At 34.0% G+C, this 21,169-nt stretch overlaps 1 protein-coding gene across 1 annotated transcript; it reads right to left on the minus strand.

Annotated features, from left to right (window-relative positions):
• Window positions 1–19,151: 19,151 nt before the first annotated feature.
• LOC137402792 (membrane-spanning 4-domains subfamily A member 3-like) lies at window positions 19,152–19,895 on the minus strand. Its single transcript, XM_068089298.1, has one exon. It carries the CDS (start codon window positions 19,893–19,895, stop codon window positions 19,152–19,154), a length of 744 nt encoding a protein of 247 aa, XP_067945399.1.
• Between the last annotated feature and the right edge of the window lie 1,274 nt (window positions 19,896–21,169).

Consider the following 21,169-nt stretch of genomic DNA (forward strand, 5'->3'; position numbering starts at 1 on the left):
AACCGAAACAGATCATTCCAGCCACAACCTGAAACGCAGAAAAAACTTTCATCTGCGATCTTGCTGCTTTATGAAATATGCTGCCACCAACTTTGTGTTGTGGGATAAGTGCTATGACTGGCTGTTGAATAACTTCTTGTTGTGGCTGCATGTTGATACTGTAATGTAACTGAGGTTGTCCAACACTTACGGATGAGTACTGCGCTTATCGACTAGCTCAATGGCAAATGAAGTAAATATTAGTGATAGCTTATGACCTCACACTTTTCTCTCAACAGCAGCTTTACGAGGCCAATTAAACGTCTCCTCAGTACTAGGAAAGCTTTTACAAGGTAAATTTAATGGAGCATATCAAATAACTCTTTTTGCTAAGCTCCACATTACAAAATCAAACATCATTAGCTATGACACTTTCGGTACCTCATCAATCACAAAGAATGTAGCTCATGTATATACTCAGTCGCTAATCATACAGTAATTAGCTATTGGTAGGTTTTCACTGCATGCTAAAATATACCATATGTAGACTGAAGGGTACATCACGTCTAGTCTTTTGCTATTGCATAGATCAATAAATACATATTGGGTTTGTTAAAAATAATCGGATAGTGGAATGATCACTATTTAATACTAGTTTGATAACAATAAGCTTTCGTTTTCATTTTTGATATATTATTTGGCAGTTGCATGCTTTTTTGCAGTTGTACGCATGTCATACACAAAAAAGCAAGCAAGCAGAGGGTGCATATGCACAAAATTCTGTTGTACCAGTCTTGACAGGTTTCTCACATGTATATATCAATTTCATCACGATAGGCTCCGCTCTTGTGCTATCTCTTGCCTCAATCTTTCTTTTGTCTCCTTCCACCTGCCAAGTTGGCTCACCGACGTCCGAGTCTACTACCATGATAGGGAGACTAGGTTCAGCTATACAGGCACTTGTAGGGTTGGCCTCGCCTGCTCTGGCCATTACACTTTGTCATTACAAAGACCAAAATTGTTGAGCGTGATAAACAGCAGTAGAAGAAAATGAAAAAATTGTAGCAAAAGCAGCTTTCATAAAATTTTGCTTGTACAAGTTTGCTAAAACAAATAATAGTATTTGAATTTTTTACAGCAATGATTTTATGTTGATCTATTTTCTGTAGATTTAAAAACTGTTGATTGTTGATAAAATCATCTACCATGATACTATCTGCTTTGTAAAATGCTGTATATATATGCTTCTCCGTTTTGGTGTGTGTCCTTTCATGTGCACTGTTTTCGAAAGTTTAAAAATACCAAGTATATCAGAGAGCTGAAACTCTATAAACATTTCCTAACAGTTTCCTACCTGAGTGTGTTGGGTAGTAGGTCGAAACTGATAGTATTTAGTAATATTCACTTTAAACATGGGTGTCCATTTTATCATTTCAAACATATATATCTATTTTAAGTTTATTTAAGTTATTTGCAATTCTGCGATCTACGTGTAGTAATAAGAATATGTTGAAATATTAAAATATTCAGATCTTAGCAAAACTGAGCTACTTCTGGACATAATGATTTCATTCTGCCAAAGGTACATTTTTATACATGGTACACTTTGTAACGCAGTTTTAAGAATATTGCAAAGCATCATAGGTTTTCGATGATTATATTTTATCTTTTTCTTTGTCTTTGAATTCTCAGATTGGTGTTTTGGAGCACATATGTTTATGGTACCAACAACCACCACATTTTGCACTGTTTTTTCATCACATTTTTAATTACTATAGCCATCTACTGAAATGTTTAATCTTTCAATTTTTTGTGTGTCACTAGAATAATGCTTCAATTGAATATTTATCTGTTAACTCATCCATCCTACTTGTTCAGTAGCTTTTTCACTACTTGGGAGCCGATGTAAAAGTTAGTCTCTCATCATTATCTACTAAAAGGCTCATTAGACATACCACATGGTGCCAAGTTGTAGAAGTACTTAAAGTTACAATTTTAAACCATTGAGGCGTTTGCTCGCTTTCTTTCACCAAACGATTAACTTTTTATATTGTTTCTTACAGTCTTAACATTGAACAAATACCAGACTGATACCTTGTTATATGTTTCTATAAATTAGCTTAAAAAAACCATTTTCAAACATAAATATGGTTGCTTTAAGGTTTTTCAATTAAAGCATGTAATGCTTGGATACTCTTGGTACAGAAATTCCTAATTAATTACCTTAGCCTGTACTTTTGAAAAACTCACTTAGCCCTTGAATGGCTATAAATGGTAGTACTATGTTAGCTTCATTGTAATAAATGAAAAGATCTCATGATTTTCTCCTTTTTAAACTCAGACACTCTTACGAGACTCAAAGTCTGCTGAAAATTTGTTCTTTCTCTAAAAAAGAAGTTACATGTATCTTTAACAGATCCATTGATGAGAATTGTTCAAAAATCTAATGAAATTTTTGTCTCTACTTCCATAAACTATATGTAACTAACTTATATAGTAACTTTCAGCAAGAAAGTTCAAAGCTTTAAAAGCTTTATTTTGTCATAAATTAAATTAATGTGTTTATCTGTTTTACAAAAAGGTTTATTTTGTATGAGTAGATAAGGCTTTTTCCTGTGGTCATATTTTAATCACTAGAAATTCCACTGTCATACAGCCCACGACCAAAGTGATATTGGAAAAAAGAATGGGTACTGATGGTTGAGAAATGCAATATTAGCAGTCAAATAGGATAACTGCAATGGTAGCTGTAATGTACTGGGTGTTATTATATACAACAAATAGCAATAATGAAAGGAAAAGATTATATGTTTATATCTCTCTACCTGCAAAAAAGGAATGCAATATTGGCCAATATTAGAAGTAAAATGCACGGATATTATTAGAATAACCAATATTATTTATATAATAATAATAATAAAAAACCAATGCACAATTTTGTTTACATTTCAAAACGGCATAGCTAACAATATCACGAAGTTGTGATATTTATATAGATTTTTAGAAAATCTGTACTACGTAGTCATTGTCCTGTAGTCATCCAAACTTATAATTAATTATTGCAATAGTCTCATTAGAACCGTTAGAAAAAATATCATCGTCATGCCTTTACTTACACTGCGTTAGATTTTTAGAAAGTCTGTACTACGTAGTCATTGTTCTGTAGTCATCCAAACTTATAATTAATTACTGTAATAAGTTCATAAGAAACGTTAAAAAATATCATCGACATTTGCTTTACTTATACTGCGTCGGACATCAGTTAGAACCGTTAGAAAAAATATCATCGTCATGCCTTTACTTACACTGCGTTAGATTTTTAGAAAGTCTGTACTACGAAGTCATTGTTCTGTAGTCATCCAAACTTATAATTAATTATTGTAATAATCTCATAAGAAACGTTAAAAAATATCATCGTCATTTGCTTTACTTATACTGCGTTGGACATCAGTTAGAATGGGAAAGTATTCAAATGTGTCGGCAAATGAAAATGAAAAAATTGAAATCGGCAAAAATGAAACGATTATTGTACTCCTATGTTAATTGCCAAACCTTCGGCAATTCGACAATGCTATAGACTGGTGAAAAGCGCACATTATTTTTTCGTAAAATGCGCAAGACTTCATCGTTCTATTATCTGTCGCTCGGCGTTTCAATTTCCGGTCTTAACTTTTATTAAACCGAGCTTTTCAAGCTTTTTGTGGCAATTTTCGTTCAAATTAATCTGTCTATTTGTGTAGAATCCGATCAGATGGGTAAGTTTTAAGATATTATCGTAGGTTTACAAAGACTTGGTAACATATTCAAATAGGTTTAAAGGTGTTCTGTATCGTTTTTATACTTTAACGACTTTAAATTTCGATGCTTAAATTTTTTGATGAAATTTCTTGACGAGGGTTCGTCTCATTGTTGATGAATAATTTTCGTAAGTTGTGTGCACATGCATTTATCATAAAAACTCCCACACTTCCGCTCCGCTCGTGTGGTCGTGGGAAAAGACAGTCAGAGCTAAAAAAATTTCTTCATCTCCTTCAAGCCTGAAGCGATTGATCAAGATGCTAAATACTTTTTTGTAAGTCAGGTAATTCTTGTAATGAAACACTTTTGTAATTTCTGTTTCACAGCTGGTCCTTTCGAGGTCTCCTTTGAAATACTGTTTTATAGTTTTCTCTAACGTCTAAGTTTTCATATTAGTGGTTGACGAAAAACAGAGTTTGTTAATATAAGGTGTGCCATGCTAGCCAAATTAGCTGATGTTATCACCTTGGTTCTCTTGACGTAACTTGGCAATATGACAGGTTATCCTATAAAATGCTTTGATATGCTTTGACATCAAAAGTAGTGTTAGTAATCAAATGCCAGGACCAAACAGTTATTAGCCTCAGCTACAAAGCATTGAATGGTTTTTCAGGCATCTGTTCCATAAATCTTTTATAGTCTGCTTCATTTTTGACAAGGAAGGGGTTGTCACTGAGTTTTTCAAGTCCAGCGCTAGCATGCTAATATTCAATTGCTTGGTTTCATTGATTATGAGCGCAATCTATAATAATGCTTGTTTCTTGAATTTAATATCTTATATAATTATTATATATAATATACAGTTCTCATATATAATTCTTATATAATCTTATATAACATTTGACACCATCAGTGTTTCTTTAACGCAACTGATTTTTGCACTTTCAAGAGAAAGCCAAAGAGTACTTGCAATACTTGCTGCTAGCCTTTACTACTTACAACTAATTGTTGTGTAAAGTTTTGGATATTAAGCTGCTTTATTGTGAAGAAGCCAAAAAATATAACTTTGTTCCAGTACAAAACTACAGTACACTACAATACAATAATACAGTACTCAACTTACAGTCTCAAAAGGTATTTACAAATTTCATAGAGTCACTACTTGGATTTGCACTTTCAGCTGACTAGCGTCATCAAATATCTGCTAAATAAACACTAAGCTATCATACGCTTTTTTGAAACTACATATAAATTTAGTTCTGTTTCTACCAATTTAGTTCTATCTTTTCTAATTCTACTCTTATTTCTATTGTAATTCTACCATTAAGTTCATTCTTCTACCAACTATTTATAAACATTTTTGAGTAGTGCTAAAACTCACAATAAAAAACGCTTAAAAACTTGCTTGTTTTTTGATATTGAAGGTAGAACATATCAAAAAAGATCACTATAAAAACTGATCACCATAAAAACAAAAGAAAAATTATACATCTCACTGTGTATTGTGGCTGTGAATGATTCTTTTTTATACAATTTTTCTAGATTGATTATGGACTACAAGATGGCATCATTGTTAGCCAGTTGTTTCTTTCCCATTTGAGCTCAACGAATTGATAGTCTGTAGAATATGTTGGTGCACTGCAAACAAACTAACTCTTAACGTTGATAAAACAAATTTTATAATAATCAAAAATCTGCAAAATAAATTCAAAGTTAGCCAAAATATAAGTATCAACGGTAAGCCAATAAATAATGTTACAAATGTGAAATTGTTAGTAGTTATTGTCAACTCATTAAACTGGTCTTCTTATATTGATTATTTGAAAAGTCAACTGCATAAAAATTTGGGTATAATTTTCAAAGCCTCAGAAATTTTTCTAACTGGCATGTTAATATTGCTTCATAACAGTTTAATAAACAGTAATCTAATTTATTGTTTAGAAGCATGGGGCAATGCTGCAGAGTGTCATTTGAATAAAATATTCCTGATTCAAAAGCGTCTAATGTGAATAATCTTCCATCAATAAGTCAAAGACCACACAGTTGATCTGTTCAAAAAGGCTAATGTTCTTCCAATTAAAGATCTATACAAACTCCATTTAGGTATTCTCGCTCATTCATCATTCTACTCTGACACTCATGTTCATAGCACTCTTATGCTACTCGTTATTCTTCTTATGCCTTACCTTACCCTAAGTCTACATCTACAGCTGGATATCGACAGGTATCTTACCAGTTGTCCAGTTTTTGGAATGACTTACCAATATCAATCAGGTACATTGAAAATTCAAATAGTTTTAGGATTGCTTTAAAGAGGCATCTACTTGACTCATTGGGATAGCTTTAGGTCTTAATATCTGAACATTATTATATTAAAAAAATTATCAACTCGGGCCCTGCACCTCGATTAGCCTTGCTACTGTGTACGTGGGCCTTCATCACTCCCTATTGTATTATGATTGCTTAATCATATATGTATATTTATTTAGTTTATGTCTCTGTTTGCATGTGTTTTTATGATGAAAATAAACTAAAATTAAGTTAAATCAAATATGTAAAGCCCTCATCTAGATTTCGCTGCCTCCTGTGTCTTTTTTCAAACTATCAAATTTTATTCTTGGAGTAGTTTGCTGTTAAAATGTACGCAAAAGTTTTGCACAGTTCTTGAGATTTGTATTTGCATTTGTACACCCTTATCTTGTGTCACATATATGTGCAAATAGTATGATATAAAAATTTATTACATGGTGATGTCTGAGAAGCTTATAAACCGTTGAAGCAACTACTGTCTATTAATATAATAACATAGACTAAACCAAATGTGTAGTTTCTGCTATCATATATAGTAGAGACCAAACATTTGGCATAGTTTCTACCATATATAAATTATACATGGGGTATGTTAGAGTGAGAAATAAAATTGCAATCATCATAAATATATAACGATAAACTAAAACATACATAAGCTCTTTTAGCAACCAGAAAAATTACACTGTATATCTTTTGAAACTGTAATAGACGACTGAAGGCTTTATGTTCTGGTAAATAATCCGTTCACTTTTTTCCATGATATGCACCTTCATTCATATTATTCATTACTTTTCTTTACATTTCTTTAAATCTGAGTGCTATCTAAAGCTTGCTAACTTTCTAATTAAGCTCTTCGAGTAAAGCCAGTTTTGCTGCATCATTTTCAAATAAGTTTAGACATTTTTGCATTTTACTGTTTTATTTTGTGAATAGAAAATTACAAAAATTTAAAGCTTGTAAATTCTTTTTAGCACATACGTGTATTTGATGCATTGAATCATCTGTATCAATTTTTTTCTGCTTTGACCTGTATTGATGTCAAATATTTGAGTTGGTGTTTTTGTATACTACCTGTGTAAACTTTTAATTTCACATATTCGATACTGTCATTTTCATACAATAATGTTATTGTATATGCATTTGAATTCTGTTGACAAATAATAATATTCTCAAGTGTAAAATATGTTTTTGTCTGAACATATTTAAACACCTTAAGATAAGTCATCATTGTCATTATCATTGTCATCAACTGAACTCTTGTTATAGGATTTATCAAACTTCTGAACTTGTGCCACATTAGGAGTTTTAAAAATATAGGATTAAAAAATTTTCGTTACTCTGATTCATTTAACCAATCATAAAATAGAACAAAACAAAATTTTCTTTGGGTATATTGTATCATTTACAATTGCTTATAATTTTTTGCACATATCCTGTCCTTGAATTTGGGAGTATTATTAGTAGCCAATGTAAATTCAACATTTGCTTGAAAATTACCAAGTTGGTAGATGAGCTATCTGAGTGCCCACAGCAGTGGTAATAAGTTTATTTTTAGTATCAGCCATAATACTGGTTTTGTCTTAATCTTATGGCTTCTCCTCTAGCATTAGTTTCCCTTCTCATATGAATTTTATGAGTAGCTAAATTTCTCTCTTCTTTTAACATAGAACATGACTAGCGATTTATAAATTTTGATCTATACGTAAATATCTAAACAGTTTACGAGTACAGATAAGAGTTGAAGCAATAGCAAGCTTAGTTTTGCTCGCATATTTTGTTGCCACAACTTAGTTGTTCCTGTTTTTTCTCCTAAAACCATGCATCGATTGTACTAGTTTTCATTTAACCAAATAGAATGTATCCAAAAAAATCGAATCTTGTTTTATCAGACTCAACTCTACTTCAGTGCAAACTAGAATATATATAGTGATTGTATCAATTGTACCAAATTCATCTTTTGTTCACATCTTTCTCATAGTCTATGCATCTCTGACAGCCGTTTTTGCATTGTCAAAACATTTTTAGACAGAGCATCTTTTATCCCAAAATGTTGTAACCTGCTGGAGTTTATGCTTCTTCTGTTCTACTGATAGCAGTTATCTCAAAGCTCGGTAATTTTGGCCTTTTATTATCCATCTGGTGAAGATTTAACAATGTTTATCAAAATTTTCAGTTTTCGGTATTTTGACGAGTCATCTTTTAGGAGATCTACTTTAGACACTAACTTTAAACTTTTCTTTGTTCACATAATTACCTACCTATATGATCTACATGTAAGTTCACTATAGAAGTGTACCTACCTACATGTACTACATGTAAGTTCACTATAAAAGCGTACTTACAGTACCTACATGTAAGTTCACTATGAAAGCGTACTTACAGTACCTACATGTAAGTTCACTATGAAAGCGTACTTACCTACATGTAAGTTCACAATTTAAGAGTGACCTAGCATCACAAAATTGTTACACAGAAAGGTTCATCTTAGATACTATCATCATTACATGACTAGATGGAAGCATATGTAATGTGGTCAATTAGCCTAGCAGGAGAGAAAACGTTCTGTGAGTCGCCAAATTATTCATGCGTAACCTATTAATTCATGATTTATATTGTTAGAAATTCATGGTGTTGTCACAACATTAGCTAGCTAATTGAGCAGCAACCATCCAGATTTAGGACTCAGTGACATTTGTTTAAATGGGAGAAGAGATTAGTTGAGCTCTAGAAGAAATGTATTGGATAAGATAAAATAATAAAAAACATTTGAGGAACTGTGGACCCGAAAGTAGCAGGATTATAGGTAGAAGAATTGCATAATATGCTAAAGCAATATATTGGAAGTGTCTAAAAGCGGATTTTTGAAATAAGGTCACTGTAAACATTTTTGACCATAAACACTTTAACTAATCTAAAATCATCAAATCAGTTGCACCAGTTGTAGATTCACTAGAAAGGCTGAGTGTGGCTACCTAGCAGAGTTGTCACCTAGCTTTAGTTGCATGATTCTATTTTTTCATTTTTGATAGCTATTGGGCACCGTCTTTTTTTATAAATGTTTGTTGTTGTACACACGTTGGAGCTGTGTTAAATACATACATAGTAAAGTTATGGGCATCTAACTCATCCTAAAGGAGTGATAGAGCATCACTCAAATGTGTGAGCATACCACAAATAATGGACTCTTATAATTTTGTGCAGTAGTAATAAATCCTGAGGCATAGCTAGCACTGTACACAACGGCACCAAAATGCATTCAAAATCTGAGCTGCACTAACGAAACCTGAAAGTTCACATCAAATATTGTCTGTAGATTGAGTTAAGCTTTACACAAACATTCATCAGGAATTCTCAGAAATGTGGGTGCTAATAATACACAAAAAGATAAAGTTTAAGATTTTTCACGGCAATAACAACAAAATCACATGCACATTTGAGCCTGAACAGCGACGTATAGTTGTTGTAAAATTTGGCGCAGTCACAACCGGTTCATAAAAGTAAGGTGATGATGGTATTTCAGCATCTAGGTAATAGTATCGCTACTTACCTATAATTGACCATTTTATAGCTCATTATGTTCAGGTGAAGATTGGTAATGACATTCTGTCAACTATTGCTAATTCGAAAGAGCACGATTTAAAGCAACAGTGGTGTAGCGTCATGCTATATGTGAAACTACAGCACACCTAAAAATCGCTTAATATGATTGTTTCTTGCCAATGAAACAATGCTCATTTTGTTAAAGTAAATAGGCCAGCATTTTTGTATGTAGATATGCCAATTAGATGCTATGAGTTTGTCAGCTCATGAATCAAATGTTAAAGTATTAAAATTAATCAAATGTTGAAATGTGGAGATAATCAAGTCAATATAAAGTAAATTACAACTATAGTTAAGTTGGTATATCTATGAAGTGATAAACCATTTTTGGTTATAAATAGATGTAGATTAAAACAATAATATGTCATCTACTTTCTAGCTTTATACAACTTTCTATCCATAAATGTTTTAAAAATTGGAAATTTGCGTTGGTCTGACTTATAAATAATACCTTAATGGATGCTATTGCTTAAGCCCACATCACCATAACCTAAATTTATTAAAAATTCTATGAGGAAATAAAATGACTCGACAGACATGTTAGCAAAAGAGTATTTGTGTCTTATCAATTGACTACAAGCAACTATAAATCATCAAAAAGTTTAGTTTAAGCAACCAAAAACCTAACACAAAGAAATTTTCTGTCTCCCTTGATCGGTATGCAAAAGGTTTTTAAAACATGCCCAAACTGGACTGATTGTGTCCATTTTGCTGGCCTAAGTACTGAGCATTCAGCCAAGACAGGACTACTGTAGCAACTGTGAGTGAATATATTGTGTTTTTCTTTGTTATTTTTAAAAGACTTACAACAGTATTGTCTATGCTCAATGAAAAACAAAGTAAACAAACTGAAAACCTGTCGTATAGTCCCGCTGTGTACAAGTAGTACTTCTGTAAGGTATCTTTAAACTTCCAGACACGCTGTATCTAACCCTTAAAAGTTCAACATGAATGCTAGTCTTGGCTATATTCTATTTGTTAACAAAATTAAAAAAAATGAGTTACATCACAGATTATGATTAGAACTTCGTCATGAAACAAGTGCTCGTAGAACTTGCTGTGTCATCAGATCTAATCATAGTAGTTTGATATCAGTTTATGGAAATATATTCTTTGCTTCTGCTTTTTTAAGTAAATTCCTTTAGCCCTGTTTTTCTAGAAACTACCATCTCTCTAATTATGTATTAATTTATGGCGACTGACCGATTAAATACATTTGTATATGTATTTATATATATATAGTATTTATTTATGTATATATTTGCATATATATGTATTTATATATACATAAATATATATTTATAAATGTATATAGTTACTAGAAAGACGCTTTTCTATGTACATGTATAAAGTAAAGCATCTTTTTGATATTTAAGCAACAGGGTTTGGTGTTTCACAACTAGACAAAACTTTGATGCAGAATTCAGAATACTAAAGACAGGCGAAAATTTGGTTATATAAATTATTGCAGCTTGCTCTTAATTATTAATTGGCACTGTGTAGCTGAACAATATTTAAAAAAAACTACATTGGTTGTCCATTTGAAATAACGAGGAAAAATGAAAGCTTCAAATAAGGTACAAGGCCTTGAATTGGATTTTAAAGGCATCAGTTCAACTAGATTTGAGTTAGTTGTTGTCAATTCGCTGTAAAAAAGGTACCCAGGAATTGTGAAACCTGAGCAATCTTTGTTTGCAAATTTTAGCTTTTTGTAGCCCAACTCTGCCATATAGCTTAAAGCCAACCAAGATATGGTTTGATACCGATTTATGAAAATATATTCTTTGCTTCTGCTGTTGTTTAGGTAAGTACCTTTAGCCCTGTTTTTCTAGAAACTACCATCTCTCTAATTATGTATTAATTTATGGTGGTATTGCCAATGACTGATTAAATACTTTTTTATATATGTAATTGTATATAGTATTTATTTATGTAGCTACATGTATATGTACATACATTTACATATATACATGCATATGCATATGTATATATATTTATATATATGCGTATACATATGTGTATATATATTTTTACAAAAGTATATAGATATATATACATATGTGTATATATATGTACATATACACATACGTATATATATATATACATACATATATATATATATATATATATATATATATATATATATATATATATATATATCTATATATATATATCTATATATATATATATACATACATATATATATATTATATAAGCCACTGTCAACAAGGCTTCGAGCCATTCAATCTTGGCAGCTGAGACTACCAAATAAGATCAAGAACTTGCGCAAGAAAGTTAGTAGGCTCAGTGAAAAATCTAACCACAGTTTCGAGCGTCCAACAAGGGAAACCACAATAGAAGCTCTAGAATTTGCCAAACAGCAGCTAGTAGCACTCTCAGCACGACTGAAGCGGTACACCAAAGAGTGGAATAACAAGAGAATGAACAAACTGTTCATCAATAATCTATCTAAAGTGTATTCTCAGTTCAAAGGTGAACTGCGGAGGCCATTGTCAGATCCTCCCAGATCCAGCACCTCAAAGTTCTAGAAGGACATCTGAGAGAAAGAGACTACTCATAACACCACTGCAAATTGGCTGAAGAGGCTTAAAGAGGGCCACCAACACACTGTGGCTTAGCAAGGACACACCATCAGCGAAGTGGACATCAAGTGCAGAGTGCAGCGTATGAAGAACTGGGCAGCATCTGGCCATGACATGATTCAAGCTTTCTGGTTAAAGAAATTTACATCACTTCACACTAGAATGGCTAAGCAGATGGAATGCTTAATAGAAAAAGGCGACCATCTGGAATGGCTGACCGAAGGACGAACTGTACTTCTGATGAAAGATCAAAAGCAGGGGCCGATTCCCAAAAACTATCGACCAATAACGTGCTTGCCCACCACCTGGAAACTGCTCTCAGGAAGAGTTGTAGACAAGCTGGAAGAGCACATGAGTCACTATATGACCAGTGCTCAGAAAGGAAATGGGCGCAACACCCGAGGAGCCAAACATCAGTTAATGGTAGATCAGGCGGTCTGTCATGACAGCAGGAGAAGGCATACCAATCTTGCCATGGCTTGGATCGACTACAAAAAGGCCTATGACTCAATTTCCCATAGTTGGATACTCGAGTGTCTCAGTGTGTACAATGTTCACCCTGCTCCTGTGGCATTCATCAAGATGTCAATGACCAAATGAAAGACGGAACTGGAGGCTAATGACAAAAAGCTGGCGAGTGTACAAATTAAGCGAGGCCTCTATCAAGGTGACTCCTTATCACCGCTGCTTTTTTGCATTTGCCTAAACCCTCTAAGCAATATGCCGGAGAAGACTCACTATGGGTACCAGTTTAAGAGTGGCACCAAGATAAACAACCTCTTCTACATGGATGACATCAAGCTGTGCGCTAACAAAGAAAGGGACATTGATTTGCTAATACACCTCACTCAGGTATACAGCAAGGACATCGGAATGACCTTCGGTATTGAGAAATGTGGAAGGCTAATTCTTAAGAAAAACCATTCTATGCTCACAGATGGCCTAAGAATGTCAAACGGTATTATCAAATATATAAAAGAAGGGTACAAGTACTTGGGGATTATGCAAAGCAACATCAACCACGAAGCCGAGGTACGTCACAAAGCCATTACTGAATACAAGAAACGCCTTCAGCAGGTCCTACAGAGCCAGCTCAATGCCAAGAACCAAGTCATGGCAATAAATACGGACTGCCAGTAATAAGATATCCAGCAGGCATAATAAAGTGGACTGAGGAAGCCATCAAGGAAACAGATATAGCAACTCGTAAAGTGCTGACCATGCATGGAGCACTCCACCCAAAATCTGATACTACTAGATTGTATCTTGATAGGAAAGATGGTGATAGGGGACTCAAAAGTGTACAGCAGACAGTGAAGGAGGAAGAGCAAAGCATCAAAGCCTATGCAGCCTCCATGGCCACTTCAGATAAGTTGCTTGCTGAATTTCAATCGGCTGCTCTTACAATGGGCCTTCGCCCTGATGATGAGGAAATTGACTGGCACACGAAACCTCTTCATTGTGCTTACCACCAACAAATATCTAAGATTGGCGATCTTCACCAGACATATATGTGGCTGAATAAAGGAAACCTAACGGCCATTACAGAGTCGCTAATCATGGCAGCCCAGGAGCAAGTGCTCCCAACAAGGCAACTCTAGACAAAAATCTATCACACTAGAGACGATCCTAGATGCAGACTGTGCAAAGATGCACCTGAGACCATCCAACACATCACCATTGGATGCAAGCAGCTAGCAGGAAATGCATACACTGAGCGGCATAATCATGTCGCAGGTGTTGTGTATAGAAGTCTATGTGACGAGTATGGCTTTAATAAACCACAACACTGGTGGGAAGCTCCTGGTAAGGTCAATGAAAATGATTGCGCTAAGATCCTCTGGGACCTCTACATCCGGACTGACAAGCATGTCTTAGCAAACCAACCAGATACAGTGGTGGTGGACAAGGAGAAAAAGAGAGCTACTATAATAGATATTGCAGTACCCAATGACTACAATATAGACAGCAAAGAAAAAGAAAAGGTAAAGAAATATCTCCCTCTTGGAGAAGAGATTGAAAAATGCTGGGATGTAAAAACAACTGTAATCCCAGTAGTCATTGGGGCACTGGGCGCAATAACACCGGCGCATAAAATGTGGCTTACCCAATTACCAACAGCATTCAACTCACGTGAGCTGCAGAAAAGTGCGTTACTGGGAACAGCTAAGATCTTGAGGCAAGTGCTTAAACTCCCAGGTCTGTGGTAGGAGACCCGAGTTAGAGCAGAAATTACCACCCATACGGGATAACCGGGGTGAGGAAACAATTTATATATATATATATATATATATATATATGTATATATATATGTATATACATACATATATATATGTATATATATATATATATATATATACATATATATATATATATGTATGTATATATATATATGTATATATACATTTATATATATAGATGTATATATAAATATTGGTCTCTCACCCCGATTAACTCATGTGGATTGTAATTTCTGCTCTAACTCAGGTCTCCTACCAGAGACCTGGGAGCTTGAGCACTCGCCTCAAGGTCTTAGCTGTTCCGCATATTGCACTTTTATGCAACTCACTTGAGTTGATTGCCGTTGGTATCTGGGCAAGTCACATTTTATGCGCATGTGTTATTGTGCCAAGAGCCCCAATGACAATTGGAATTCCATTTGTTCTTACACCCCAGCATTTTTCATTCTCTTCTCCAGGAGGGAGATATTTCTCTATTGTTTATTTGCTGGCTATATTGTAGTCATTGGGTACCTGTATCTATTGTGGTAGAACTCTTGTTTCTCTTGTCTACCACCACTATATCTGGTTAGTTTGCTAGAACATACTTGTCAGTCCGGATGTAGAAGTCCCAGAGGATTTAACATGGTCATTTTCATTGACTTTGCCAGGAGCTTCTTACCGGTTTTCTGGTTTATTAAAGGCATATTCACCACATAGACTTCTGTACACAACACCTTCAACTTGATTATGCCGTTCAGCGTATGCGTTTCCTGCTAGCTGCTTGCATCCACTGACGATGTGTCTGATGGTTTCGGGTACATCTTTGCACAGCCTGTATTTCTAATCATTTCTAGTGTGATAGATCCTTGTTTGGAGCTGCCTTGTTGGTAACACTTGCTCTTGGACTGCCACAAGTAGCAACTCAGTATTGGCCATTAGGTTTCTTTTGTTTAGCCACATGTATGTCTGGTGGAGATCGGCAACTCTAGATATTTGTCGGTGGTCGGCACCATGAAGAGGTTTAATGTGCCAGTCAAGTTCCTCATCATCTGCGAAGCTCCATTCTGAGAGCAGCCAATTGAAATTTAGCTAGCAACTTATCTGAGCTGGCCCATAAAGGCTGCATCGACTCTAAAGCTCTGTTTTCCTTCTTTCACTGTTTGCTGTACACTTTTGAGTCTTTTGTCTACTTTGCTGGTTTCAGTTTCCTATCGAGATACATGTACAATCTTTAATTAGTATCAGATTTTGGGCGGAGTGCTCCAGGCATAGTAACCAGTTTATCCGTTGCTCCATCTGTTTCCTTGATGGCTTCTTCAGCCCACTTCATTATGTCTCGTGGGCATCTTATCACTGGCAGTGCGCAGGTAGTTATTGCCATGCCTTGATTCCTGGCATTGAGCTGGCTTTAATGGACCTGCCAAACGTATTTCTTGTATTTGGTAATGGCTTTGTGGCGTACTTCGGTTTCATGGTGGATGTTGCTTTGTATAGTTCTCAAGTACTCTTAACGTTATTTTATATTTTTCTATGTTACCAAAACAGGCAAAAGCTTTTCATACAAATTTTTGCAGTTTGCAATTGAATTTTAATTGACAGGTTGTAGCTGAACAAAATTTAAAAAAATATATTGAGTGTCTATTTAACAAAAAATAGAAAAGGAAAGCTTCAAATAAGGTGCAAGACCTTGAATTGTACTTTGAAGGTACCAGTTTAACTTGATTTGTGTTCGTTTTTGTCATTTGGCTGTAAGAAGGGTATCCAGGAAGTGTATGAGGTGAGTAATCTTTATGTTTAGCAGATTCTAGCCTTATGCAGCTCAACTCTGCCATAAAGCTTATAGTCAACCAATCTATGGTTTATCCTTGTAGCAACAGATATCTGAATAATAGATTTCTACTAAAAAGAAGTAAATAAACCATTAAAATCTCTATATATTTACTGCAGCCATTTGTACATAAACACCATTTAAACAATCACCGAATAATCCTGATTAATCTTTCATATAGTAACCTGGTTACAAGGAAATAATGATAAATGTGTCCTGTTTTCAAGTTGTCTATACCTTGAATATGTGTCCTGCCTTTATTAATAGTGAATGATTACATGCAGCAGGTTAATACTGTGAATAAATTTATGTGGAATTCATAGTTTTAAAATCTCAAGATACAAGTTTAACCTGATTATAGCTGTAGTGTAAAAAGGCCTGCAATATATCCAGCAATAAGGTGTATGCTCACAATCATCTGTATTGTTAAATATACAGTCAAACATGGATAACTCGTTCTCGGATAGCTCAAACACATAGTTAATTTGAACGGTTTCTTTAGTCCGTTCCCACGTAATGATAACTTGCTTTAGATAACTCGACCTCAACTCTGTTAACTGGAACAGTTTTTTGCCCAATGGCTACCGAGATGGTTGTTATCGCTTTAGAAAATTACTTTATTCCAAGCTATAGAGGTAAACCTCGACTTTTGGTAATTTATAAGCGTCGTTATTACCACCATCGGCAAATTTTTTTGTCAACTACTTTTCTAAAGGTTTGGTAAAATTTGATTTTTACCAAACATCTGCCTGGCAATGGTCCTTTGGAAGCAAGGAAAAAGTGAGGTAACCTTTGCATAAACTTCAAGAAAAATCGGCAAAATTGATCTTGGTTAAATCGCTCAAAAGAAAAAGATGTATTTTTTCTGAGCATTTCAACAACAATCAATTTTTGTCAATTTTAATCTAAAAACGTCCTGGCAATAACATCATCTCAAACAAAAAACCAATCTTAAGTGATAGAAAATTCTGTATACTATTTGATAAAAAGTTGTAAACTTTACGTTAGAAGCATTTAATTTGAAACAAGCCATTTAAGCTTTTGATTTATATTATAGTTTGTATATGTACATGTATCTACTAATAAATAAATACATTGACTTGTGACAGTGCTCTGATAACTTGAACACTCTGATAACTCGAACACTTTCGTTCGGTCCTGTGAAGTTCGAGTTATCCATGTTTGACTGAATATCTTTATTTATTATCATTAGACAGTTTAGAGTGATGCTAAACTAGCGTTGCTCAATCAGAGTAACAATCACAAATAGTTTCTATGCTAAACAGTTATATACATAAAATTTTGCAAACAACTTTAGAAGCATTTTACAAATTATGTAAAAAATATTAGGTTTTTAATCAGAATCTTATTTAGCGCATTAAGCTTTTTTTATTATCCAGAACAGTCATCAACCAAAGTGGTTTATGCTAACAATGATCTGGCACAGTTTATACTTATATTTAATAGACTTAATAGACATCTAATAGACTTAATGCAAATAGGTAATGATATGTTTTAGAGCCTTTAAGATGAAGTTAAATATTATTTAGGTGTCTAAGCTTGTTGCATCTCATGGGCTTGTATGACAGAGGAATTTCGAGTAGGTAATATAAATGTTTTTTGCCATGGCAATCACTCTTAGAAAGGACTGGAGTAAATTGTAACCATTACAAAAGGTACGTGTTACTTTACTAACAAATATTAAATATTTTTTATTGTTCTAATCTATGCCACCAGAAAGCTTTTTGAAAAATGTCCATAGTGACATGAGTTTAAAGACAATACATAGGCATACACATGAAATTATAGTTGAACTCTTTGGCCACTTACATCCACGAGCATGATGTGCAAAGAATGTATCTGTGTTAACCCAACTCAGTGCAATGATTCCTTAAACAATAAAATATGTTGATGATAACCACTGCAAGCCCAACAAAAACTTATCTGTAACATACAAAAGAGCAGAAAAAAGAATCTGTTTCATTATTTTTTTCAAATTAGCAATCAATACTTATATTTTGATAATTGCTAAAGTGCACATAGAGATTTGCTGAATTAACAATTTTGGTAGAAGTTATAGATTATTGTTTATTCACTAAATAGAACCTAACTTTAGCAAGGAAAGTTATTAAAGAACCAAGTCAGTGAAACTAAGACACTTGTACCAAGTTATTCATAGGTAAATTTGTAGGCATCTGAAACACCAAGATGTGAACAAACAATGCCAAAATACATATTGTATGTTACTAAGCTATTGAAATGAATCCATCTCTCTTGTGTGACAATGTATTTTGTTATTATACATCACCCATAGCATCAACTTGACATAAAAGACAAAAAATTTTCCTTAACCCCAGAAAATAAAATTTTTAGTTATGGATTAGTAAAATATATAATGCAGTGGCTTGTTAAACACAATAGTGGTCTGCTTATAAAAGAATATTTAATCATTATGTGACAGGTTCTGTCCTCTGTTTGTTTAAAACTCAAAAATGAACACTATAGATCAAAACACACATTTAATAATAAAAAATTGAAATTCGAGTACTCATCATTCATGTTTGATAACATATTTTAATCGTTTGAGTAACTGCATTTAAACCTGTCTAAGGGAATAAAAAACTCTGCTTATTATTGAAAACTATAACAAGTTTGGTTATGGGTTAGTAAGGTGAGTTTGTAGTTTGTTATGAACAATGGCTTTCTGCTCATGTGAGAAAATGAAACAGCTTAGCTGTCAGCAAACCTGCATTACTATTAACATGTTGCACAGGTATTGCAAATAAACAATCATTTGTGCTGTTAACCAGTTTTTGTGTCAGTTGAAAGTTGCTCCAGACTTGTGTTGCCTGCAGATGTAGCTGCTTGTATTTAAACTGGTAGATCAGACATGGGTGCATTCGCTTGCGGAGACATCATGTACACAGTTGGAAGCTGACCACTAGTTGAAGATATGTGTCGTCCCTGTGTCGAAAATGGTTGTGCATCAGGATATATGACAGGAGGACCACCAGTATTTGTAGTGAAATTCATCTGGTTTGTAGTTGAAGGTTGATAAAGAACAGTGCTGAGGTGTGACGGTTTACAGAAACTGCATACAGCTTTGCAACACAAAACGGCACTCCAAATTGTTAGTAGCAACTCAACCAAACTTGCTGCTAGCAAAACTGCATTTGTTGCTAGTGCCTCATTTTCTGCTTGGCAGTCATCCATGTAATAAAGCGATGAATCTACACGACAATCTTTTGACCAATCTATTCCAAATGAGCTAAAAATCACAGATATACCACAAAGTACGGATGCAATAATATTGAGCACCATGGCTGATATGGTGAGACAGTGAGTGTTAGATTTGGCAGCTCCGAGTCCAATCGATCCTACTACTATGAAGTATAAGCCAGTCCAAATTCCATAGCCAGTATAATTATAATCTTTTTGCTTGTTAATAATCCCCACAACACCGGGGGCAAAACAGATAATTCCAGCCACAATCTGAACCACAGAAAGACCATACATCTGTGATCTCACTTCTCTCTGAAATACGCTGCCGCCAACATTGTGTTGTGAATTGAGTCTTATGATTGGTTGTTGTATGCCTTCCAGCTGTGATAGCATGCTGATACCGAGACTTAACCCAGGTTGTAAAACACTTGCGAATGAGAACTGCACAGAATGACTAGCACAATAGCAAATGAATCGGAAATCAGTGATAGCTTATGACACCAGACAATTAGGCACCTCCTCAATACTAGGAAAAGTTTTTCAGGCTAACTTTAATGTAGCTGATGAAATAATTATTTGCAAGGCAATCCATTACAAAATCAAGCATCATTAGTTATGAGATTTGTAACACCTCATAAATCAAAAATATTAATATACTCAGTTGCTAACCATACAGTAGTTAGATACAGGTACGTTTTCACTGCATCTTGAAGTATGTTATATGTAGACTCAGAGGTACAGATTTTTTAGTCTTTTGCTATGGCGAAAAATCAATAAATACATGTTTGGGTTTAACAAAAGCAGTCAGATAGTAGTTTGATAACTATATGTTCACTTTCATTATCACTTTTGACATATTGTTTAGCGCCTGCATGTTTTTCTGATAGAGTTAAACTTTTACAAAGTATTGAAAAAGGCGCTGCCAAAGCATTAAAAAGTCCCATGACCAAACACGAGCAAAGCGGTTGTTCGGGAGATTTATGATAAATGCATATGTGCACACAGCTCATGAAAATTATTCATCAACGCCCGTCGCAAACCCTGGTACCGAAATCTCATCAACAAATTTAACCTTTGTTCAATAATCGTATAAGTATAATAACGATACAAAACACATATAAACCTATTTAAATATGTTACCAAGTCTTCATTATATGTAGAAAATTTTCTAAACCTTATTCATATGTTTGGATTATACATAAATAGACAGATTAATTTGGCCCAAAATCGTTTTTAAAACTTTACATGCCTTATTTTTATCAAAATTAAGACCGGCAACGGAACGCCGAACAACAGAGAATAGAGCCATTAGGTAGTGGCATAGCAATTCAGTTCCATGGGCGTTCACAAGTCTATAGCGTTGCCCAAATGCCAAAGGTTTCTGTAATTAACGTAGAAGTACTTAAAGTAATCGTTTACCTTTTGCCGATTTCAAAGCAACTGACATTTTGGACACCTATGAGTACTTTGGTATTCCAACTGATGTCCAAAGCAGTGAAAGTAAAGGAAATGGCGATAATGTTTTTTTCTACTAATGCTTATGAGATTATTACAATATTTAATTACAACAATAATTATTCGATTTCATAAGATTTAATTATAAGAATAATTATTTGATTTTATAAGATATAATTATAAGAATAAGCACTCGAATTTGCAAGATCAAA

Source organism: Watersipora subatra, chromosome 8, assembly GCF_963576615.1.
Source record: "Watersipora subatra chromosome 8, tzWatSuba1.1, whole genome shotgun sequence".
NCBI lineage: Eukaryota > Metazoa > Bryozoa > Gymnolaemata > Cheilostomatida > Watersiporidae > Watersipora > Watersipora subatra.